Source organism: Carya illinoinensis, chromosome 9 (genome assembly GCF_018687715.1).
Source record: "Carya illinoinensis cultivar Pawnee chromosome 9, C.illinoinensisPawnee_v1, whole genome shotgun sequence".
Lineage (NCBI taxonomy): Eukaryota > Viridiplantae > Streptophyta > Magnoliopsida > Fagales > Juglandaceae > Carya > Carya illinoinensis.
Genome location: NC_056760.1, coordinates 18,373,035 through 18,399,557, shown reverse-complemented (window position 1 = coordinate 18,399,557; position 26,523 = coordinate 18,373,035). Strand labels below are relative to the sequence as shown.

Sequence of the window (26,523 nt, the reverse complement as noted above, 5' to 3'; positions counted from 1 at the left end):
AAACGGACTTTAATCCTTTTACTTGGTTCAGTCTTATCCCTTGGATTTATTCTTTTCTTTCTAATCCGATTGGCGATTCTTATAAGATTTCCAAGAAATCTAATCTGTTGCAAAATTGTATTGGAATTCTATTTGTTTGAACTAAAAATTAGGAATAGTTTAGTTTGGTTTGGTTCATGCCCTGTAGTATTCTACGTAAGGATGGTCTCAATATGATTCTCCGTATTATTAATGACTCAACATGTCCCAATTTTCTTCGGCCCGCCTGTACTCACCATGACTACATTCCCAACATCAACTAGAACATGGCGTTTGCATCAAAATTAATGGCAATCATGACCTCGGGGTATAAATGCGAGAGTGCATCATTTCAACCTGTTTTGCAAGATAACAATCAATGGAAATGTTAAGTAAGTTCATTAAAATCGCAGCTAGGGTTAATTTCTCCCAAATCAAATCCCTGAAGAATTTGAGTCAGATGTTGTGCATAAAACAAAATTTTGGGGAAGAATTATCCACGTAACTCATGAAGGAGAGAGAAGAAAGCCAGTCAGCAGTTTGACTTTCCTGAAGTAAGCCAATCTTTTGCTGCCATTAAATCAGCCAATCTTTTGCTGCCATTAAGTCAGGAAGCACAATGGCACCAGATTTTCTCCATTCCTCAGCATCAGGCGTCTTGAATCTATCCAACAGCAATGCATGCATTCCCAGAGTCTTTGCTGGCACATAGTCTTTGCGGAAGCTGTCCCCAATATGCAGAACTTCTTCCGGTGCAATATTTCCAGCTCTCTCCAGTGCAATTTCGTAAATCCTTGGGTCAGGTTTCTCTACACCTTCGAGACCAGAAAACACCCCAAAGTCCCATTCAGATCCCTGAATAACACATTAGACTTGACAAGATCAGCATTTCTAGTCTAACATCCAAAGTCCCATGCAGACATGAAATTCAACATCAAATAACTTGGTCAACATATGAAAGAACAGAGATATATAGTGATGTTACACTTGTCTGCATATAGATTCATGTACGGAAGATAAAAATGAAGCAACAGCCAAAAAATTACCACTTTTCACTAAAATTTCTTACAAAGCTTGAAGTGACTTGTATTGATATCAACTGTAATATATAATTTTTGTATCAAAACGTGCTCCTATAAAGCCACATCATCGTCACCCAATTTATTGACTTTGGAAGCTTAATAATCTGCACCATCTTCCAACTCACAAGTTTCAGAAGTTAAAATTTAGAAAACTGTCTGGCATTTCAAGTAGTGGGTAGAGAAGAAATCTGAGGCTTTTGGAAAAGGAAGCTTTTGGTTTAAAATTTGTAAAAACATTCAGAACATTTTCACACCGTAATCCCCCCCCCCCCCCCCAATCCCTCCCTCCATAATCTTATGTTGATCATGTGAACAAAGCTAAACAGTGCAACATGGTTGATACGGGACAAAATTAGTGTATTAAAAAACTAGAACAAGCCAGCAATTCCACCATAATAAATGAAAGTGTCCACAATTGTGGTTTGATAATGATCAACTGCATCGGTATCAGTATGTGACAGTTTGAAATATTACCAGTTGGTAGATTTCCACACCGATGCTAAATCCAATGTCTCCGACACTTTAATTTAAAGATATACTAAATAAGAATTTTGGAAGCAGAATCCAAAACAGAATGATTTCTTTACCTGGTTGATATTCATGGCTGGAAGAATTACATCTCGATACCGATACTCTGCATTACTAACAATCCCAACTTTAATCCCCTGTTCACGCACCCATCTTAGAAATGGTTGGGAGTCTGGAAAGAGAGTATAAGGAGCAGATGAACCAAAAGATGCATATATGCGTCTGAACACCTTCTCAAATGTATCCTCTTCATAGTCATATCCAGCCTGTAGGAAAAACAAAAATTCCATTTTAACTTCCTAATGAGAAAATTATAGAATTGCATATTTATGTAAAATTGTGAGCCAAAAAGCACAGTTTTACTCAGTCTCATCATTGTCCCTCCCCCTACATCAGGTTAAGAAGGATTCATTTTGTACACTTACTTTTTTGGAGCAAAATGCATATACCACCATACCATGATGTAATATGAAATGATTAGCAAAAAGATAGTCAGCAATATAAGCAACGCATGATAAGGCACTGCCTCATCAGATTTCCTTACCCTGACAAAGGAGTCTCTCACACACGTCTTCCACCACACTATGTTGGGCATTTTCGTGGTAAACCCAAAACAAGGATGCTTTTTGGCCATGTCTTTATAGGCAAGTTTGAAGCCGTCATGCACACGTTTGTAGTCAGGGCATGGCAGCCCAACAGATTTGGCTGCCATGCAATAGTAGTCACCAAGTTCCCCTTTGTAAGCTATCAAAGTACCAGTAACATCCACAGTGATACAACGTAATTTTGGCAATATTGACATTGTAGCAGCAGCCACAAAGCAGATTCCTGGATTGACGTTTAATGGGTTTTTGGAGTAGCACTTGTTGCAAAAAGTTCAAAGGCTGAGCAATAAAATGGATCGACCAACTCCAGCCATTTCCACAATCCTGCATGCACAGAATTTAATCAGTTTTTTTTTTTTAAGGTAGTAGCATTGGAAAAGAAATCCAACTCGGTGTAAATACTAAATTTTTTTTTTTACTTGATTAATATTGCTTTGTATCAGTGACCGAGTTTGAGACCAAGGCTTCTCCATGAAAACATAGGATCTGGGTAAGCATGCATTTTCTTTTCCAAATTTTAGATTTTGTTTCTTAGTTCATTTAGTAATGATCATTGTACAATGAAAGTTCTTCTGACTAAGTAGCTCAATGACTCAAAATGGAAACATATAAATGGAGGAAAAGATAGTCTGGACTAATTTCCTACTACTTATGTGCTAAATATCAGCACTAAGATGGTCTCTTTAGATTTTTCAGTTCTAACCTTCTCCAAATTAACTTACTATAACAGCTCAAGATATGCGCAAGCCACACAAGGGCTTATACCCTATGGACCAATTAAGATTACAATTGGAGCCCCTTGGAAACATTATATACCATACAAACTTCTCCCTTGCAGGCAATGTGGGATCTTAAACCACCAGCTTATACTCACTTCAAGATATAACTATCTCTTCTCCCCCTTTTTATCTTATATCCTCCTCAGGCCATTCCGTTGTAGGTTGCATAACTAAAGTTCCACACTTTTGGTTAGGATTGTCTTTGATACATTTTGAATGATCCAAGGAGAGTCTGAACCACATTTGAGCCTACACTCAAAAAAACTAGTCAAGGATATAATTGGAGCCTTTAGAATCATTATAAAGCGCAAGAACTTCTCCCTTGCAGGCACTGTGGGATTCTATTTACCACCTTCTATACTCAATCCGAGGTATCACACTTATTGTCAGTTATATAGTCTAATCTTTTACTTGAAATCATTTCTCTAAAACCATTGGCCTCATGGTTGGAAAAAGATTTTCAGTTCCTCAACATCATTCCTAACAGGATCTTTTTTTTTTATAAGTTCATTCCTAACAGGATCGTATATCAATGAGGTGGTCAATCTCTTTCTTTTCCTCAATCAGTTCACCAACCTGCCAATTCAGTTCCCAATCTTTAACTCAGGGCTAATGTCTGCATTGTATGATTAGTCGAATTAGTACACAATTCCTGTTTGTTTATTCTCTGGTTCACTGCTTCAGGTATCAGCACCATGTAACTAAGCTTTAATAGTTAGTTCCCTTTTTTTTTCTTTTTTTTCTTTTGTAACTATTTAATAGTTAGTTTCTTCACCGCCTAGTTTTCAAAAGATGAATTGAGTCTGCACATTTATCAATCATGGCCCTCTGATTTCCTACAATCCATCAATTTAAAGCATAATGGGTTTCCTTTTCTTTCTTCTTATTCATTTTTCCTCTTATGACGGAAAAATAATAAAGTTATACTGTGGATCATGATAGATGAAATCTCGTTAGACTAAAGACCTGGTCATATAAAGCAGTCCTAGTACCGGAATCCAACAGGAATACAACTCCACATAAGCTGTTCTCGTTTGTCTCCATGCATCATTTAATAAAAATATATCATCAGTCCATTCCACATAAGAATGAGATGCATATGCACTTATCAAAAAAGAATGAGAAGCATATGCATTTCAACATTTGTCTCCTTGTCCTAATTAATGATGAATCTTTAATTTCTAAGCTAACCAAATGATGAAATCAAAAGGCAAGATATGTTCACAAAACCATTCCCCCAATCTTTACTTTGGAGAGTTGCCACGTTCTATTCAAAACAGAAATCTTGTAAACAAGTTTGCAGATGCATACATCTACAATCACCAACTCTGAAGGGAAGCCTCTAAAATGACAATATAATGAGCATTGTTTGGGAACATAAATACAATAAGAAACGGAGAGAAATTCAGCAATAATATATCAAACTCTCATCTACCTCATGAAACTTCATGCCTTGCTAATCCTTTTATAGAATACAAAGTAAGAAACTAAGTCATACCATACTTTCCCCATCAATTATGCCATAACTAATGGCATTCTCATTGCAAGTGTAAAACACCAATAAAATGAGATAAACTCAAATGAAATACATTGGGCTTCAAAAGTTTCTCGCGCATGCATCATACAAGCTCTACAAAGCTATAGCATATTTTTTATGGCTTAACAAACAGATATCCCATCTAGGAAAATTGCCAAAGACTGTAGGTGAACTCAGCTTTCAATGGATTTTATGGCATAATAAAGTTACCATCTGTCTACTAGAAAGTTTAAAATTGTGCAGAGGGATATCAATCCTCCTATCCCAAATTACAGATTATATGAGTTTCTCACTATGTCACTTTTTTAAACCAAAACTCTCATTAGTTGTCATTTGTTGTTTTAATATTGAAAGACCGTTATCCACTACCATAGATTTTCATGGTGGACTTGGTTTTAAGTGAATACATTTTTGGCCTTATTTTCAAATCCAACAAAGCAGCTTTAATTACAAGCAAAAATCACCCACCATCTTCAGGATTACATTACATCACATATATGTACATAGAGCAGAAAAAGAGCCAGAATTTGTATGAATTCTCATTAAGGAATAAAAACATACTGATTTATTCTTTTAATTACCAAACTGAGAAAAGCACTTTTTATTTCTTTCAAAAACAGTGTCAAAATTCTGAGTCACTCTAGGCTTTCACCAAAAGTATTTCCTGTTTTTGCTCAAGTTCTTTCAAGTGTTTCAGTAAAGGACTAGGAAGCTTCCAACTTGAAAATGCTCAGAAGTTTTCAATATTTTAGCTAATCAAAAGTCCGTGACAATATCAATATACACAAAGAGAAACACAGGAACTTATGTACAAAATAATATATCACGAAGAAACTACAAATCTTCAACCAAAATTTTGAATACCAACCTGTCACAAATTTATAGGATATTTTAGGATAATACTAAGCAGGCGTAAATGATATTTTTGGATCAGTTTCAGTCGCATCAGTACCAAGACCTAGCAAATTGTTTTCACCCAAGTGGTCATGACCCAAATCTGTTGAGCACCAAATAACACATCCAACATTGAAATCGTTCAGAGAAAATTAAATCTCACATAATCTAAACAGGGCCATCATTTCCAACGTTCATGAAAACCCAAATCAGCAAACACATCAAGAGTTCAATCGAACTGAAAAAAAAAAAAAAAGAAAGAAAGAAAGAAAAGTCAGAACTCGGTAAGCAATGTACAGACCACAGTTCATTTCTAGCCATGCTTATCATCAACAGTCTAACTAATAAAAAAGGAAATTTACATAACAGACCACAAAAACGAACAAAACATCATCAACAGATCAGAGCAGAGAAAGAGAAAGAGAGAGAGAACAATGGGGCTATAAGATCGGATGGTAGTTGTTCCATATATACAAATACAACTTTCAGAAGCCAAACAAAAATTCATATTCATTAAGATTTTTGAAACATACCCAGGAGCTGCGATGTACGAGAAGTTGAATTACTTCGGAGAAATGGCACGTCTTGGATGTTAGCTTCAGCCGCCTGTACGGCCTGAAGTTAAAGGTTTATTTTTAGGTTCTGCTTGGTCTTAAAAAATTTTCATCTTAAATATAAAATTTTCATCTCATCATTATAATTTTCTCAAATTTTCATATAAAATATAATAAACAATTTAACTTTTTCAAATCTCAATACAATAATAATATTAAAATATAATATTTTAATATTTAATCTTAAAATTCAAAATTCTCATCTGAGAATTCTCAGTGGCCAAGCAGAATCTTAAATGAGAGAGAGAGAGGGGGGCCGAAAACACTTCTCCCTCACGACGAGAAGCATAAAATTGATTTCCTTGATTGCCACGTGGCCATTGAATTCTCGTATCAGAATTTTGAACTTTAAAATTAAATATTAAAATATTATATTTTAATATTATTATTATTTTAAAATTTGAAAAAATTAAAAAAAATTAAATTGTTTATTATATTTTATGTAAGGATTTGGAAAAGATGTAATAATGAAATGAGAATTTTGTATTTGAGATAAAAAATTCCAATGGCTAAACAGTACCTAAGTGTTGAGAAGTGTTGAGGTATGTTATAAATAGTAGTGAAAAAATAAATAAATAATAATAATAAAATATTAAATAGTAATAAAAAATAATGAATAATAATAAAAAGTATATAAAAAGTAATAATAAAATAATAAATAGTAATGGAATATATTAAAAAATATTGAAATACTCTCAACACCTAAACTAATGTAATCCTTTTCTCCAATTTTCATTTGTCTGGATAGTTGTGTGATAGTGAGATGTGATAAAATAATTTTAGATAAAAATTAAAAATTGAATATAATATTATTAAAATATTATTTTAAATCAACTAGCGCATCTTCTCCCCTTCTTCTCTCATAAGATTTTAAGGGTTTCAGATCTTATTTTCCCCTTCCTCCCTCTCATTCCCTCCTTCTTCCATTCATCCACCTTGTCTATTAAGGTTTCTTTTACTTTCTTCAATGTATAAAAAGATAGATTTATAACTGTCTAGCAACTCTTGAGAGATATGCGACATAAGCAAATTTATAGGTCAAAAAATTATCCAGAAGAAAGTGGTGGTTTTGCAAAAATCACCACATGTGGTTCTCTTCAAACAACTCTTCTCGACACACGTGCCAGATTACCAAATTCGCCACTACTAAACCTTTCAGATCTTACCTTTGTGATTGAAAATTAATAAACAAGTGTGTTGCCTTCATATGCTATCACAAATTCTGAAATCTATCGAAATTGGTTCAAACTGTAATTTTTTTTTCTTTTTTCTTCATTTTTTTTTTTGCATTTATCTTACAATTTTTCTTTTCGGTTTCCTTATTATTTATTTATTTAAAAAAAAAAAGACTTCGTCTCTCGAACGTTTGTCTGTAGAGATTGAGTCCTCTATTTTTATGAAAAGTGATGTTATCAATCAAACTCTTTATTTAGTTAATGTGGCCGTAAATTAGATTACATTAGATTAGCTAACTTAACGACCATCCAGTCGATAAGATACAGTAACAACATCCCAATTTACAAATATGACTTGCTAGTGTAGTAAGTTATATAATTTTATATCATTTCTTTAACCCTACATACTTTATTTAGCCAATTCTTTTCTTGGACCTTCTACTTCTTCTTTCCCACATGACGGCCTTCTTTTCTTTTATTTTCTTTTCTTTTCTCTTCAACGCCTCTTTCGTTGTAGACTCCTCCCCGTCACCAACTCCTACTCCCTTGTTTGCACTTTCAAGCTCCAAAAAATCCCCTTCTCAAACCGAAGCCCCATCACCATCTTCTTCTTCACCAACTCCTCTTTCTTGGCACTACTCATAGGTTTCATTCTACTCACAAGTTGGAGCATGAAGGTCCCGAATGCCCAACTTGTTAATCAGATGTAAAAACTACTCACAACTCAAGGCCTTGGTGAAGGTATCAGCCAATTTAGAAGTAGTGAAAATATAAGTTGTGGAGATTAAATAAGCACGCAATTTTTCTCTGACAATGTAGCAATCAATATCAATATTCTTAGTGCGTTCATGAAACATAAGATTTTTTGCAATGTGAATGGTAACTTAATTGTTGCGGTAGAGGTGCATTGGTTGAGGATGAGTGACTAGAAGATCAATAAGGAGAGTTTTCAACCAAACAAGTTCACAAGTTGTAGCAAAAATGACTTTATATTTAGTTTCAACAAATGAACGAGAGACAATAACTTGTTTCTTCGTTTTCTAAGAGATGGGGCTAGTACCAAGTTGAATGAAATAACCTATGGTGGATCAACAAGTTGTGGGACAGTTAGCCTAGTTAGAATTAGTGTAATCACAAATCTGAAAATCACATGTGGATGAAAAAAAAAATGCTAGTGCCAGGGGATGACTTGAGACAACGGAGGACACGAATTGTAGCATCATAGTGTGGCTTGCGCGGTGGATGCATGAACTTGCTAAGAGTGTTGACAGCATAAACAATATATATGGCCTAGTGATGGTGAGGTAGATCAAATGACCAACTAGGTGATGATAGGAGCTGGGATCGAAGAGTAGGTCTCCATCTTGATCAGTGAGTTTGAGATGTTGCTCCATAAGAAAGGCAACAGGGCAGGAGCGAACATGACCACTATCATTCGGAATGTGAAGATCATATTTTCGTTGATTAAGAAAGATGTCTTAAGGAGAATAGGCAACTTCTAAACCCAAAAAATACTTTAAGCTACCAAGATCTTTGACATGAAACTTTTGAGTTAAGAAGCTTTGGAATTTGGTGATGGCTAGAGTGTCATCCCCTACAAGAAGAATGCCATCTACATATACAAGGACGATAGTTAAAGATGTACCCTGAGAGCATGTGAGCAAGGATTGGCCAGCATGAGATTGAGTAAAACCAACCAAAGTAACAACAGATGAAAATTTGGAGAACCAATTCTAATAGGCTTGCTTGAGGCTTTAAATAGACTTGTTCAAACAATAAACTCGTGTCTCCCCCTTCTTAGAATATCCCAGTGGTAGGGTAATGTAAACTTCTTTATCAAGGTCATTATGGAGAAAGGCATTATGGACGTCAAGTTCATGTAATGACTAATGACGAGCTGCAACAATGACAAAAACACAACAGACAGTGACTAGTTTTGCTACTAAAACAAAAGTATCATAATAATCAAGGCCTCAACTTAGGTGCAATTGGTTTGGTTCAGTCCAGGTCACAGATAGAAAATTTTGGTCAATTATTTTTGTCAGGTCAGACCCTTAACTATCAGTTCGGTCAGTCCATGAATATTTTTTCTCTTTTTTCTTTTTTTGACAAAAAAAATTAATACAATAGATTAATTAAACTAGTAAAATTAAAATTAAGTGATCTTTTTAACATTTTATAAATGGTTAATGAATATTAAATAATTTTATTGTATATATGGTCAATGGTGATCCCTTGGATGAAAATTACATAAATAATTTATACAACTGCTATATAAAATATATATTATATATAAAAATATATATTTTAATATATATACACTCAGTTGGTCTCAGTCTTGTGTAGCTAAAATATTATACCCTGAGACTAACTAATAAGACTATCAGTCCAGTCTGATCAGTTTTTCTGATCTAGAACGATAGTCTTACAGCCCTACTTCATCCTGAGTGTTAACCTTTGGCTACGAGGCATGCCTTATGACATTCAATGACACCATCGAATTTGAGCTTGGTCTTGAATACATTTACAGCTAGTGGGTTTTTTTCTAGGAGGCAATGGTTGAAGAGTCTAGGTATTATTATCCTCCAAGGCTTGTTTTTTAGAAGCCATGGTATCAAGTCAATGAGAAACTTGGACAGCTTGTGAATAACTTTGGGGTTCCTCATGATGTGATAAAGCAGATAGAAAAGCCAAGTATTATATATTAAAACAAGTATAAGAGATAAAAGATGCAAGAGAGTGAGGAGTACCTAGTCAGGAAGAATTGGATGAGTGTGCTCATAAGGACCCATGGGGAAGTGGAGGAAAAGTATAATCCTGGAGGTAGGTAGGTCGTGTGAAGTGACGGAGAGATCGAGAGGAGATGGGTTGGGAGGGATGGAGAGAGGCTACATCAGTAGGTGGTTTTGTAATTGAAGGGTCAAAGGATGGATTGGAAAGAGGTATATCAGGGAGCAGAAGGGGTATAGGAGTGGAGATAGGTGTAGTTAGGGGGATAGTTTAGAAAGGAAAATCTGTTTCAATAAAAGTGATATTCCAAGAGATAAATAAGCGTTTGTTTTCAAGATCATAAATATGATATGATTTATGACCAACTGGGTAGCCTATGAAAATACATTTGATAGCACAGGGAGAAAATTTATCATGACCAGATTGTAGAGCTTGGGCATAATAAAGGTAACCAAAGACACAAAGGTGATCGTAGGCTATGGGTGATGGAAAAGAAGTTCATATGGAGATTTATTTCTAAGAGTAGGAGGGGGAATATGATTGAAGAGATAGGTGGTAGTGAGGATGCATTTACCCAAAAATGAGATTGAAAGATGAGCTTGGAAACGCAAGTATCATGCAACATTTAGAAGATGCCAATGTTTATGTTCCGCGACACCCTTTTTGTTGAAGGGTCACAATGCAAGTGCGTTCATGAATTATTCCACGGTCTGTGAGGAATTGTTGGATGTGGTGAGATAGAAATTCTTGTCCTTATATCACTTCAAATGTGATATATGGTGCAGTGAAACTGTTTTGAACAAGAGCATGAAAATATTGCGAGAGAAGTCATCAACGATTTTCAAAAAATAGTGGGCTCCAAAATGAGATGGGGGTGGGGTCCCCAAATGTCACAATAAATTCGATTGAAATGAACAACACTTTATTGTTGTTTAATTGAAATAGAAGGTGGGTTTGTTTAACGTGGACATAAACATCACAATGAAAAATAGAAGTATACATGTTCATAGCTTTATTCAAACATGAAATAGATGGATGAACTAAACATCAGTGCCATAATGAAGGAAAAGTAACACGTGAAGTGTTAAAGGCAACAGGTATGGTGGGGCCGATTGGTTTGAAATAGTAGAGTCCATCGCAAAGCTCACCCATTCCAATCAACTTTCTCATGTGTAGGTCCTAAAACACACAAAATGTTGGAAAGAAGAGAGCAACACAATTCAAGGAGGTGACGAGTTTATTGATGGAAAGAATATTAAATTTAAATGCAACATATAGGACATTATCTAAAGATAATGGGTTGAAAAGCTAAATGTGACCTAAGTGGGTAATGGGACCACCTTACCTGTGGGTAATTGGCTCGGGTTAGCATGATCAACAAGATGAGTTGTGTGAAACAAAGAGGAATCCAACACCATTTTTTCATTGACCCCACTATCAATAACCCAATCTTGGCTATGTGAAAAGGAAATAGATTTGCAAGAGAAAGAAGAAAAATTACCAGCAAAGTTGATTGAAGTGGGAGGAAGGAAAGATAAGAGATCCATCAATTGGTAGTGTTGGAAAACATTCAAACCTGGAATAGAACTTTTTATAGGTGTGGAGGGAATTGGGCTAGTGGCAATGTTATTTGCAAGAGTAGGAGCGCCAAATTTATTGTTCCCAAACCGTTGGTTCCCATGAAAGTGATCCTAGTTTGGAGGAAAGCCATGAAGCTTATAACAAGTATCTTTCCAATGCCTAAAATTACCACAATGCTACACTTCGGTCAACCACGACCATGCCCATTTGAATTAGAAGCACGAGTAGAGGAATGAAAAAGATTGGATCGATTGGCTACCACGGCAATGGATTCGGCTGGTTGACATGGAAGATGTAAAAGACATTGTCGCTCTTCTTGACTGAGAATAGAATAGACTTTACTAACGTTTGGAAGGGGGTTCATGGCAAGAATTTGACTCCAAATTTATAAATAAGAGTCGTTGAGTCTCATTAAAAATGCAAAGACTCTTTATGTTCGTTGCAAGTGTTGTAATGTTTTGAAGGCACTGCAAGAGCAATCAGGAAGGTTTGTCAAGACACTTAATTCATCCTAATAAGATTTAATGGTGTTGTAATACGCAACAATGGGCATGGTACCTTGATGTAAAGTACTAAAATCACATTTCAACTTGAATAATCATGAGTTGTGGCTATGTGTAAAATGATTTTCAAGATCAACCCAGATGTCTGTGGGGCTGTTGCAATAAATCACACTAGAAGCCAATGATTTTTAAAAAGAGTTTAAGGATTCAAGAAAAGACCATATTGTTGCAATGTGCCCATGATGACAATTCTTTCGAATCAATGGGTGTGTCGAGGGATCCATCGACAAAGCTAAATTTATTTTTGACATTGAGGGCCATTTTCATGGCTCTTTGCCAAGTAGAATAATTTTCTTATGTGAGTGGAGAGGAAACAAGAATAGCACCTAGGTGGTTAGAGGAATGAAGAAAATAATGGATCTAGGCCAACGACATGAGAAGACACAGAACTTGTATGATTTTCCATAGAGAAATGGCTAGAATGAAAACAATGATCGATTAGGACTCTGATGCCATGTTAAGAGTAAACATGGAGATTGCTGGAAAAATTCCTCATATTCATATTCGTAGATAGGGGTGAAAAAAAACTGGTGAGTCGGTAAATCAGACCGAACCGGTAGGTTGGGTTCAGTACCAAGTTTGGTTCGGTCCAGTACTAATTTTAGTTTTTTAAAAACCGGTTAAAATCAGCCTGATTTCGATTTTTCCGGTTACAGTTTTCCTTTTTCTAACACTAGACCGAACCGGTTCATATATATATTTAATTTTTTCTATTGTATTAAGTATTTTTTATATGATTTTTTATATTGTACATAAAAAAAAATAACTATAGTCTATTGTATAAATAATTATATTAATACTATATCACTATATATTATAACATACTATAATATATCACTATATTATATATTATAATATATCACTATAGTCTATAATACAATTAAATATATATTAGAATATGCTACAATATATTATCACTATATTATTATATATTATATTATATATACTATATAATATACCTAAAAAACCAGACCAAACTAGAACAGAACTAATAAAATAGGAAATACCAGTTTAGGGGTGTAATTGGTACAATATTGATTTTTCAAATCTCAAAATCAGTATATATTGATTATATTTTAAAATATGTCTAAAACCGAATTAAATCGGACCAATTACACTCCTATTAACATAAACATCCACAATATATAGTACAAGAGGGAGCAAATAAAGCAGCTAGCTAAGAAAATTGTAGAGTAGGCTAGGAGTCAAGGAAAATAATTATATACTGCAAATTATATATTGGTTTAGTCCAGTACTGATTTTAGTTTTTTAAATACTGGTTAAAATCAAACTGATTTCGATTTTTTCGGTTACGGTTTTCCTTTTTATAACACTGGACCGAACCGGTTCATATATATATATATTTAATTTTTTCTATTGTATTAAGTATTTTTTATATGATTTTTTATATTGTACATAAAAAAAATAACTATTTTCTATTATATAAATAGTTATATTAATACTATATCACAATATATTATAACATACTATAATATATCGCTATATTATATATTATAATATATCACTATAGTCTATAATAGAATTAAATATATATTAGAATATGCTTATTATCACTATATTATTATATATGATATTATATATACCATATAATATACCTAAAAAACCAGACTAAACTAGAACAAAACTAATAAAATAAGAAATACCAGTTTAGGGGTGTAATTGGTACAATATTGATTTTTTAAATCTCAAAACCGGTATATATTGATTATATTCTAAAATATGTCTAAAACCGGACTAAACCGGACCAGTTACATTCATATTAACATAAACATCCACAATATATAGTACAAGAGGGAGCAAATAAAGCATCTACCTAAGAAAATTATAGAGTAGGCCAGGAGTCAAGGAAAATAATTATATACTGCAAATTATATATTAGTTCGGTCCAGTACTGATTTTAGTTTTTTTAAAACCAGTTAAAATCGGCCTGATTTAGTTTTTTCTGGTTATGGTTTTCCTTTTTCTAACACTGGACCGAACCGGTTCATATATGTATTTAATTTTTTCTATTGTATTAAATATTTTTTATATGATTTTTTATATTGTACATAAAAAAAATAACTATAGTCTATTGAATAAATAGTTATATTCATACTATATTACTATATATTATAACATACTATAATATATCGCTATATTATATATTATAATATATCATTATAGTCGATAATACAATTAAATATATATTGAAATATGCTACAATATATTATCACTATATTATTATATTTTATATTATATATACTATATAATATACCTAAAAAACCAAACCAAACTAGAATAGAACTAATAAAATAGAAAATACCAGTTTATAGGTGTAATTGGTACAATATTGATTTTTCAAATCTCAAAACCAGTATATATTGATTATATTCTAAAAATATGTCTAAAACCGAACTAAACTGGACCATTTACACTCCAATTAACATAAACATCCACAATATATAGTACAAGAGGGAGCAAATAAAGCAGCTACCTAAGAAAATTATAGAGTAGGCCAGGAGTCAAGGAAAATAATTATATACTACAAATTATATATTGTTTCGGTCCAGTACTGATTTTAATTTTTTAAAAACAGGTTAAAATTGGCCTGATTTCGATTTTTTCGGTTACATTTTTCCTTTTTCTAACACTGCACTGAACCGGTTCATATATGTATTTAATTTTTTCTATTGTATTAAGTATTTTTATATGATTTTTTATATTGTACATAAAAAAAAATAACTATAGTCTATTGTATAAATAGTTATATTAATACTATATCACTATATATTATAAGATACTATAATATATCGCTATATTATATATTATAATATATCACTATAGTTTATAATACAATTAAATATATATTAGAATATGCTATAATATATTATCACTATATTATTATATATTATATTATATATACTATATAATATACCTAAAAAACCAGACCGAACTAGAATAGAACTAATAAAATAGGAAATACCAGTTTAGGGGTGTAATTGGTACAATATTGATTTTTCAAATCTCAAAACCGGTATATATTGATTATATTCTAAAATATGTCTAAAACCGAACTAAATCGGACCAGTTAGACTCTTATTAACATAAACATCCACAATATATAATACAAAAGGGAGCAAATAAAGCAGCTAGCTATGAAAATTATAGAGTAGGCTAGGAGTCAAGGAAAATAATTATATTCTGCAGATTATATATTGCAAATTAATCTAGATGGTGGAAGTCTGTCTGCTACAAGTACATTTGGTAATAAGAGGAGACTGAAACTCGGAGAGAAATTAAGGAAGTAGCAAAGAATGGAATTGAATTGGTTTATCTAGCTCTCAGTTGCATGTGTTTTTCTCTTGTTTTTGGAATCTGGATGAAGGCTTTCCTATTTCAAGTTTTCCAAGTTTTGTTGTGCGTCTTATGCCATAATAAATCCACATTATTCTTTGCTTTTGAAATATGAAACTGTGGTTCAAAGCAATAAGATGGGAGTTGTCGGGTGATGGTTATAGTCATATAGTTTCTAATTAACGGCCGATAAACATAATTAAGGAATTTATAATTAATTAGTCAAATTCTAATATGCATTCTATCCAATATTATATATATTATATTTTTTTTTGAAAAAAAAAAGTGAGATCCACCATTAAGAAATTAATTTATTTATATAAATCTTATATTTATTTATTTTAAAAAAAAATAAGAATGTGATATTTTTACAATTTATAACTATAAATATCATTTCTCATATTATAATAAAAGATATTTCAAAACTTTTATCGAATAATACTTTTTCGATTTCTTTTCCTTGAAGAATACTTCACAAGTTTTCTTGTAAGTATTGAAGATCCTCGGCTAAAGTTGGCAAAACATAGGAATGATGTAGGTTACTTTTTTCCACGATTCTTTGATAAAATTCTGTTTTTTTATGCATGATTTTTTTTTTTTTAATTTCCACATCTTTATTCAATAAATTAAATCAATTGTCTAGAAGATCAGAACATGAAGTTTGGGGAAGTCAAAGCGTCTAGCTTAAATAATTGGAGAATAGAGAAGAGAAAGGATCTTTGTAGAAAATGGGTGAGAGGATAATAATTTTTTTTTTTTAAATCTTGTTGCAAGGAAAAAAAAAATGATAAATATGTGTAATTTTTTACAATATTTTATACAATGATATTTTAAAAAGAGAAATATTTTTATAAATAACCTAATAAAAGTAACATTATTTATCAAAATATCTTTATTTAATAATATATATTGTAAAATATGTTGAAAAATGTGGTATGTAGGTTAAAAAAGAAAGGTGGGAGAGACCCACTTGATATTGAAAAACAAAAAACAAAAATCGAGAGGGAGAGAGGGGTTGCTTGAGGTGAACACAATTTTCTAAAAATGAACGGTTAAGCTTTTTTCCAAATGTGGAGATTTCTTAAAGGAAGAAACCACTTCCAAATCTGCACACGACGCTTTTTACCATTTTCAAAGGGTTAACTCTGAGACAAATGCCAATCGGTAAAGGGATTGACACGAACAAGACATTGTGACTGTTTCTGACTAAGATTTGCTTCTCTTAACGAAACCAAACAAAAGCCAGCAGGCTAATGGAAAAACAGAGAGAGAGAATATTGTGGCTCAGAGAGAAGAAAGAGGAGAGAGCATACAGGAGTAGCCCAGGTAGCTAGGGTACGTGTATATACAGCTTTAATAAGCTGCACCTGAATCTCCTAAGGACTGACTGACTTCCAAAAAGCTTTTTGTAGTTCACGCCTGTCTCTGCCAAAAACCCATCAATGGGATATGAGATTAGACGTATGATCTGACAAACTGCTTTCGGACAAAGATGCCTCTCAGCTCTTCACAACCCTAATTCAGATTCATCACAACGACGCTTGTAATAACCTAATGAAGCTACAAATCTTAAATATATAATTTTTTTAAATGAAAATATAAATTTTATAGAAAAATATAAATAAAATTTTTTCTCCTTTTTTTTTTAATTTTTTTTATGATATATTCTTTCTTAAAAAAAGAAAAACTTACGTAAAATTTATGTATTTAAAATTTGTATATATTATTTTTCAATAACCATTATTAGCCAAAATTAATCAAAGATAGTCAGAAATGCAATATTTTGAAAAAGAATAATTTTATTTAAATTTTTTTAAATTATATTATAATTTAATTTAAAACTTAAATTTTAAAATTTTAGTAAGGACAAGTTTTTGTTAGGCCATTAAGATTTTTTTATTTTAAACATAAAATTTTCATCTCATTATTAATTCTTTTTAAAATTTTTATTTAAAATATAATAAATAATTTAATTTTTTCTTTACTATTTCAAATTCTAAAATAATAATATTAAAATTTTAATATTTTATTTTAAAACTCAAAATTTTTATTTAAAAATTTTAACTGGCCAAACCGAACAATTTAGCAAAGAAAAATGATTTTTGCAGTAGACAAATGCAGTCGGCGTGTAGTCGCTTTAAAAAAAATAAATTAATATGGGACCTATATATAAAAAAAATTATTTTTATAATTTTTTTTTATTCATTCTGTACAACTATGAAAAAAAAATATTTTTATAATTTTTTTTTATTTATTCCGTACAGCCAACTGCATGCCGACTGTATTTGCCGACTGCGTCTAACGAAGCCTTTTCTTCATTTTTATAACCATCCCTCTCCTTGCCCTCTCTCTTTCTTTTGGGAAGATAATATGATAATTTAAATTCTTAAAAAACCATACAGGCTGCATATTGTAATTTACAAAGAGAAATAATTTAGCTATAAAATAATTTTATAAAAATAAATTTATAAATTAATATAATTTGATAGGATATAAGACGTAGTTTAATAGAATATGTTAAATTATAAAATTATTTTTATTATAAAGTAGATTTATATATCATATAAAATCATATTTAAATTTATTTTTATGAAATATTTTTATGACTATGCGAACTACTTATCTAAAATTTCGAATCACTGTGCAAAATGTTAGAATTGGTAGTTTAGATGTCATATTAGAAATTGGATAATCAATTAAATTTAACTTTTAACGTTATTTTATAATATGCCAAATTCATAAGCTATTAATATATTTAAGATTGATTTCAATTTAGAAATGACATAATTTTATATGAAAGATAAAAATTGAATAAAATATTATTTTTAAATATTATTATTTTTAGATTTGAAAAAATTGAATTAGTATTTGAAAAAGTTAAAATTTTTATTATATTTATGTGAAATTTTAAAAAATTATAATTATAAAATGAGATAAAATGAAACGTTTTCTAAATCTAAACGAGGCCGTTATGTTGTGGTTAAAACATGTAAACAAGGGATGAAAATCTACAATTAGTCAGAGTAATTGGTCATGTCTTCCATTCTCTAGACTCTGAGGCTGCATTTGAGTGTTGAGATTAATACTTGAGTTGAATTATGAATAATAATATTTTGTAAATCTCATTAAAATGAGTTTAACTTTTTAATTTAAAATATAGAAAATAGATTAAAATATGTTTAACCTTTTTATGAAAAATTGAAAGAGTGATAAATTCTATCAATAATTGATTTTAAATAAGTTGTATTTAGTTCAACAATCAAACATAGCTTAAACGTTCCAATTACTTTTTAATTTTCATTTTCATAATCTTCAACTCTTCATTTTTTTACTTTTATTAATATAATATTAGATGATTAAAGATTATTTATTATATTTTATTTATTTACCTATCATCTAATGTTATATTATGTGATGATGTGATAATGATGAGAAAAATAATGATAAATAAATTTTTCTTCTAATGATTCCAGATAATCAATTCACAAATTAACGCTTGAATGTTAGTTAACCAGGACGTTAATTTGAGGCCGAAGCTCATCAATTTACTGAATTAAGTTAATTAAGTCACTTTAGAGGTTGACCAGTCAGTATTCAATCAAGTCACCTCATTGATCATAGAATTATTCTGGACCCGGTACGTGTTTTTTAAAACGACAGTCATACCCAATGTGCATATAAATATGTTTTTTTAAAAAAAAAAAAATGATTTGTATAAATTTTAAATAGAAAAATCTTATAAAAAATATTTATAAAAATATAAACTTTACCAAAAATATGTGTAAAAGAAACTATTATTTAATAGTGAGATTTACTTTTTTATAAAAAATTTGTATGAGACTTATCTATTTGAAATTTGTATACAACATTATTTTAATTTTTAAAATTAATTTTTAAATATTTTTAACTATTAAAAAAAGAAATATAAATTTATTAATATTCATTTTCTTACCTATTAAAACAATTGAAAAAATAAAATATATAAGTGGATGTATATATTTAAGAGGCATACTATCATTTTCATTCTTAAAATAAATAATAAAAAGGAATTTCTAACATTCCAACCCAAAAATAAATTAAAATTTTAAAACTTTTTAAAAGGTAAGTCTTAGATGTATATAAAAAATTTGGTTTTAATAATAAATTCTATTTAAAAAAAATCGTAAAATTTAAGCATCCTAAAATTATATCTGTTACTGTTAGTCTGTTACTCTATTTCATTCCACCATTTACGAGAGAGAGACACGTGGCGCCTGCAGGCTCTTGCTATATATATATATATATATATTTTTTTTTACGCTTCTTGCAAGTCACTTGATGATGGACATAATAATAACAACAACGACAACATGTTAATAATGATTGAAGATCGACGGTATATATACTTGCATGATTAATTATACAATACGTTTCATATACATATAGATTGATAAATAGAATAAAGACATGCATGGAATTAATCTGATCAGAGGGCCATCTCCAAGATCTTTTATAATTTAAAATATTTCTTATTTTTTTAAGAAGTTTATGTATTATTATAATATAGTTTTTCTTATTTCATTTTCCTACGCATGCACCTCGGAATCTTTGTGGTGAACAAGCCGCAGGCATCAAACAGACAAGAAGATCAACGCCTTCTAGCTAGCTAGCTAGCTAGGGATTATGATTGATAATATCGTTTCTCTATAGACTATAGGTAGGTATATTATATGGGTCGGAGAGCAAAACTAGTACGTACGTTCGTAATTAACACATATAAATTGTTTTGTTTAATTATATCTTCACGCCTGACCAAATATTATTAGATATTTTACGAAAAGGAGTACACGCCTTGCCACACGATCATGGGTGCTAGGATTTTGTTGTACTTGATCCTCAGGATGACCACATGACTGCAATGAAAAACCTCTACTGTTTGTTTTTTTGTTTTTATCCATCTTTACATCGGCTGCATATATATATAATTTAAAAGAAATATCCTTCACGTTACTGGCGCTGGTTCAACTTGTGAGAGTTTGAGCTGGTGCACCACTTGGAGGGGTTTGCGCAGTGTGAATGATAAGTGCAAGTACACTCGTGTTGGCACTTTACCTCTCTGATCTGCTGTCCTTCCTAGGTCCTACCTCGGCGATGACAAAACAACACTGAAATGATAGATAGATAGATAGATCAATCCGAATCCCTGCCATTCATTTTCTCGCAAAAAGAAACGTCGTAAAAGAAACCAAAGAGAAATCGGAAAAATATGCCAACCCCACGTTATATAAACACTTGTCAGTTGTCCCGCCCCATCCGAACAAAACAGTCCAAGCCCAACCAAACTTCATGAGTTTTAGTACCTTTCTTCCTAGCTAGAAACGCGTCTTTTCTTCTGTTTTCAGTTGTCTTCTGCGGGGCTGCTGCCTCCTTCTACTTCTCTCTCCAACCCCACTAATGATGAGAAAACCGAATAGGTGATTGCTAGCAGTTTCTCGCAGTAACCTGCCGAAATAATACTAAAAAACCTTTTTTTTTTTCGTTCCCAACATGGTGCCTTCTTAGATTTCCATTTATATGTTGACTTCCAAGCTCTCACCAAAAGCAAAAATATTAGCCACCTTTCTTTCTCGATGAAGAAAGAGTGAATCTTCCCTTCTATTCACATGAAAAGCATGGCATCCCTTCATAAACGGAAGCCTTCTCCAGCTTAAGGCTTTGCTCTACTTTCTGTTTCCACTGAGAAAGAAAGACTGAGATCAGGAGCGCTTTAGTTTTATACTGAATAAAAAAAAAAAAAAAAAAAAAAAATTCCAAGCCAAGCCATAAACATGGAGACCTTTCACCCCTCTATGACGCCGCCCTTACCCTTTTCCTACACTTTCACTGCTACTATGAGTGGTAGCAGTAGCGGGGCCACTCCAAATACTATTACTACACCCTGGATGGACAGAAGGATCTGGAGTAAACTCCCACAGAGGCTGCTCGATCGTGTGCTTGCTTTTCTCCCTCCACCGGCCTTTTTTCGAGCACGTTCTGTCTGTAAGAGATGGTACGCACTCTTGTTTTCGGACAGCTTTCTTGAATTATACCTCCAAGTATCTCCTCGCCATCATTGGTTTCTATTCTTTAAGCACAAAACCCTCAAGAGCTACATATATAGGGGAAGTGGTGGAGGAGATGGGGACAATAGGGGACCTTGTGAAGGATATCTCTTTGATCCTATTGATATCGCATGGCATCGTCTTTCCTTTGCTCTGGTTCCCTCCGGGTTTTCACCTGCTTCTTCTTCCGGTGGCTTAGTTTGCTGGGTTTCAGATGAGGCTGGTCCAAAAAGCATAATCCTATGCAACCCCATCCTTGGTTCTCTAACTCAATTGCCTCCCACGCTAAGACCCCGGCTCTTCCCTTCTATTGGCCTAACCGTTAACCCTTCATCAATAGATATCACGGTTGCCGGGGATGACATGATTTCTCCCTATGCAGTCAAGAATTTAACGGCCGAGAACTTTCATATGGATGGGGGTGGGTTTTATTCAATATGGGGTACAACTTCTTCTCTGCCAAGGCTATGTAGCCTTGAGTCAGGTCGAATGGTTTACGTGGGAGGAAAATTCTACTGCATGAACTATAACCCATTTAGCGTTTTAGCTCATGATGTTGCAGCGAATATATGGTGCAAGATTCAAGCTCCCATGCGAAGGTTTCTGCGATCGCCAAGCTTGGTCGAGAGTAGGGGAAATCTCCTCTTAGTTGCAGCAGTTGAGAAAAGCAAACTAAATGTACCAAAGAGTTTGAGGCTGTGGGATTTGCAAGCATGCGGGACTACGTGGGTGGAAGTCGAAAGAATGCCACAGCAACTCTACATCCAGTTTGCTGAGTTGGAAGGTGGAAATGGGTTCGACTGTGTTGGACATGGAGACTTTATTGTGATTATGATACGAGGGTCGGACAAGGCTTTGCTGTTGGATGTCTGCGAAAAGAGGTGGCTGTGGATTCCTCCATGTCCTTACTCTCAAGAAGGTGGTGGTGGCAGCAGCAGCAACAATGGACGTAATGGTGAATTGCATGGCTTTGCTTATGAGCCTAGGCTTGCCACCCCAGTCACTGGACTTCTGGACCAGTTGACCCTACCATTTCAGACTTACAATGGTTAGTTGCTAATTAGTTTCGAATCTGGTGACTGATCTCAAGTAGTAGCAGCAGGCTGCAATGGGTGGTACTCAAATAATATATGTAGTTGTAGTACAAGATCATCATGTAATTTTAGGGAGGAAGTACGTTTCAGATGTTTAGGATCCTTTTTTAGCATGCAGTTGTGTAATGTTCTCAGCTCTATTGATTTCTGTCAGCTCTCTCATATTGTGTCATGTGAAGACCGATGATCAGGTAGTACCATTTTGCGTCTTGAATCTCTTGAAACTGATTCTGGCTTGATTTTCAAGTATTCTATTTACTGCAAAAGCTCAACTGTACGTATGCAACAACAAAATGCCAAATCTAAAAACTTAGCCTGTGGTATTGTCACCCTATAAGTAGTACTGCTCTTAATTGGTTACGTCTACATCGTCAAAGACCTAAACCAATTAGCTCGATGACTAGTTTCTCTCCTCCCGATCCTTTTGGACTTTCCATTGTGTTTTGGCATATACGTGGATCAACGCAACGGATACCGTGGGTGTGTTGTGCATGCACGTGTATGCTGTGGAACAGTTGAAAACGATTAGTAAAAAAAAAAAATGGCTTCCTCAGTTCCTAAAATTTTAGGTAGATCACAGTTATACATGTTAAAGTTCTATTTTGACCTTTTTGCATGCAAGTTTTGATAAAAAAAATTTCTGTTAAGAGTTTAAAATTTAAACTAGGATATTAAGAGTTTTATTTTGAACAAAAGTCCTATCCTATTATATGATAAGAGGAATAGTTTTAAGTCTAATTATATTAGAGGTTCCTAACCTAATTTATAAATAGAGGGTTTGTGTATACTATCAATACGGCAATCAAAAGGCATAGGCCAGAACATTCTATTCTTACTCAAATATGTATTTCTCTTTAAGTGGATTTTCTTTAGGTTCTTTCTTGTTCTTGAGTCGCTAGAACATGAGGTATGTAATTTATTATTTTTGTTGTCGTCTATTCTGTATTTTATTATTCTTACATGTGCTATCAGAGTCACTTTCATGCCTGTTGATTCAAATTTTTAAGATATATGTATTTTCTTATTTGAGCATGAAAATTTAATATTATTGTGTTTTTTTTGTGAGATCAAATTTGGTTTGATATGAGAAATTTTGTAGTCTTTTGCTAGGAGATTATGACTACGTACAGTCTAAGGCAATTTTGTCTAGGATATTGGAACTTAATCGGGGCCATTGTGACACTCCAATTTTTCATGGAAACCTTGAAGTTTTGTTTAGGAAAGAAGAATCTTTTCTAAGAACTTAGTAATACTATTCATTTTTACGATAAAATTGATCAAGGTGTTGATTGGTAATGTTTATAAAAAATAAAGATAAAAGATAAAAAATAGAAAAAGAAAGAGAAACCATGTGATTATGACCTTTAGTTTGTTTATAAAAAAGTAGGGGTGAACAAATAAACTGCTATTCTGAACCGGCCGATTTAACCGACCCGAACTGACACAAAAAACTCGAACCGTTCTAGTATTCTTCGAAAGTGGAAATGGCCGCACCCGTTTCTGACTTAATCGAAAATTACCCAATACCCGTTTCTCTTGCTCTCTCCTCCTTGCTCATAAACCCTAGCAGGCAAGCATTTGTCGAATACATGATGATCTGAAACCAAATGGAAGTCACTTCAAAACAAATTTGCAAAATCTCAAAGAAACACAAAACAAATGAGCCCGTGTATTTTGGTGACCGTTAGCAACAGCGAGAAAGCCATGGATGATCTGAATCAGGGTTTTTTTTTTTTAATGATTTTTTTTTTTTATAAAATGCAGAAATTCTAATGGGTCAAACGAACACTCAAAGCCCCACAAACACCATGAATAAAATACAAGGTACCTGCCATGAAACAATCCACATCTCGCCCTCCTTGTCCTAACTGTACAACCGAAGATTACCATCGTAATCAACTATCAATCTTCTATGCAGCAATTGACCGTAGTCGACTGTCAAAAATGTAAATTTATCAGAAGAATTAAAGTTCCCGAAGGAATCAAGCACTGGCATTCTACTGCTGTTGTACGCGAACCTTCCAGCTTGCCAGCGCAAAACCCATGGTTCAGGCCAGTAAATACTGGAAAACTTAGCCCCATCATAAAGAAGGCAGAGGACGTTATCATTATCGAAAAGAAGCTTGTAGAAACCAGAGGAATGTTGGTTTGGGTTTGGCTTGAAAGCAAAGAAGGTGAACCATTTGGGTTCGGGTATTCGAAGAGAGAAGGTGTGAAACGAACGTCTTATAGCATACCAAATAAATTAAAACGGAAAACCCGAAACAAAACAAGTCGAATAAACGGGTAACGGGTAACGGTTCGGAAAAGCCACATTCGGTAGTGGAAACAAGTGAGTCGGGTCGGAATAATACTAATACGGTCCAGGTCAAATCGGGTGAACAGCCCTACAAAAAAGTATGAACCAAGTACAAATTTACTTTTGGTTTGATTTGGTCTTCTATCAATTCTGGCCTTATTAGACTTTAATGACTTATTAGAGGTTTCAGCTTTTTAAAACTTTCTGGATTTATTAGGCCTTTGGCTTTTAAGAAAAATTTGTCCTTATTAAAAGGCACCCTATAAAGGCCAACTTTTGGAATATGATATATGTTCAGTAAAATATTGATCCACAGAGAATAATTTTGACCTACCCAATTTAAAAGAATAAAATATTGATTTTTAAATAATATTTTATTATTTAGAAAAAGGGTTTTACTCTTGGACTTGTTTTGGATTGTTTATTTTTTATATTAATTTTTAGTAGATCAATATATATTGTTTTTCCCATGGTACGTTGTTAGAGGGTATGATTATTTGAAACATTTTGACAGTAGCCAAAACATCCTTATCTATTAAAAAATAATCATGTAAGGTTGATTATTGGAGTATCTTTTGAGTAGCCAAAGCATTCTAATTTATAACGATTATCATATAAAGTTTTAACTTTATAAAGATATATTAGCATACGTGTTATGATTAAATTATTATTTTAGTGGCCCGGCCCCAAAGGGAGATTATTTTGTGGTTTAATTAAAATAAGATAGATGATTTCGTGTTAGTGGTAGATTTTTCTATGTTCAAAGGTATGGAAAATTTATTCATTAACATCGAATTATTCTAATCTTATTATTTAGATAGTTAGTAAGTTTTTATATAATGCAACCACTATTTATAGTTGGTTAAAATTTACTATTGGTTAAATTGACATTGGTTGATTTAAATAAAGTTAAAATTCATAATATTAAAGTGTTTCTTGGTTATTGCAGCTTTAACATTTCCCATTTCACATTTTGATGATATTATTCGTATTCCGATGCTAAATGGTGATAATTTCTCTTGTTGGAAAGAATTTTTTTTTTCTTTTTAAAATTGGGGTGTTTAGAGCTTGATAAGGCACTCCATGTGGACCAACCACTTGCCCTCACGTAATCAAGTACGCTAGCACATATTTCTAAAAATAAACGGTGGGATTGATCTAATCGCTTATGTTTGTTGTTCATGAAATCTCACATCAATAAGAACATTCGGGGTCTAAAATTGATAATGCTAAACCATTCTTGAAGATTGTTGAGGAACAATTTGTTCACTCTAACAAGGCTTTAGCTAGCACCCTAATGAACGATAAGTGGTTTTTTCATTGGTTATCCGGTAAACTCTAAAGGTTTTACGTTTTATTGTCTTTCAAATAATCCTAGAATTGTTGAGAGTAGAAATGCCAAATTCCTTTGAGAATGCTGAACCTAGTGGGAGTGCTTATCCTCGTAAGTTACAATTTGAGGAAACACAAGAGCAGACTAAAACTCCTTCATATGAAGGACATATGATTATGATAAGAGAAGATCAAATTGATTACTTTGAACAACAATTATTTCAAGAACAGTCAACTCATGAAGAGTAAGTTCAAGCA

The 26,523-nt window shown here is 32.6% G+C and overlaps 2 protein-coding genes across 5 annotated transcripts; one reads left to right on the top strand and one right to left on the bottom strand.

Moving 5' to 3' along the window:
• Positions 1–396: 396 nt before the first annotated feature.
• On the bottom strand, positions 397–6,101 carry LOC122276546 (haloacid dehalogenase-like hydrolase domain-containing protein 3). 4 transcript variants are annotated; one of them, XM_043086365.1, is made up of 5 exons: positions 5,977–6,015; positions 5,607–5,681; positions 2,173–2,557; positions 1,688–1,894; positions 397–873 (listed from the first exon to the last, which is right to left on the bottom strand). In XM_043086365.1, exons 3-5 carry the CDS (start codon positions 2,428–2,430, stop codon positions 595–597), a joined length of 744 nt encoding a protein of 247 aa, XP_042942299.1. In that variant the 5' UTR covers positions 2,431–2,557; positions 5,607–5,681; positions 5,977–6,015; the 3' UTR covers positions 397–594. The 4 variants fall into 4 exon arrangements, with proteins under 4 accessions (XP_042942299.1, XP_042942296.1, XP_042942298.1 ...); XM_043086362.1 differs by lacking the exon at positions 5,607–5,681 and having other exon boundaries at positions 5,977–6,101; XM_043086364.1 differs by lacking the exons at positions 5,607–5,681; positions 5,977–6,015 and adding an exon at positions 5,418–5,593.
• Positions 6,102–20,641: 14,540 nt separating this feature from the next.
• LOC122277233 (protein UNUSUAL FLORAL ORGANS) lies at positions 20,642–22,848 on the top strand. Its single transcript, XM_043087164.1, has one exon. It carries the CDS (start codon positions 21,268–21,270, stop codon positions 22,591–22,593), a length of 1,326 nt encoding a protein of 441 aa, XP_042943098.1. The 5' UTR covers positions 20,642–21,267; the 3' UTR covers positions 22,594–22,848.
• Positions 22,849–26,523: the final 3,675 nt, after the last annotated feature.

What these genes read in the sequence shown, in the direction of transcription:
- LOC122277233 (XM_043087164.1), top strand. Translation starts at nt 21,268, where the DNA reads ATGGAGACCTTTCACCCCTCTATGACGCCGCCCTTACCCTTTTCCTAC.
- LOC122276546 (XM_043086362.1), bottom strand. Translation starts at nt 2,430, where the DNA reads ATGTCAATATTGCCAAAATTACGTTGTATCACTGTGGATGTTACTGGT. An exon ending in TGAGAGACTCCTTTGTCAGG is followed by an intron (nt 1,895 to 2,172) that starts GTAAGGAAATCT and finishes TTTTTCCTACAG; the next exon opens with GCTGGATATGACTATGAAGA. An exon ending in CAGCCATGAATATCAACCAG is followed by an intron (nt 874 to 1,687) that starts GTAAAGAAATCA and finishes TGTGTTATTCAG; the next exon opens with GGATCTGAATGGGACTTTGG.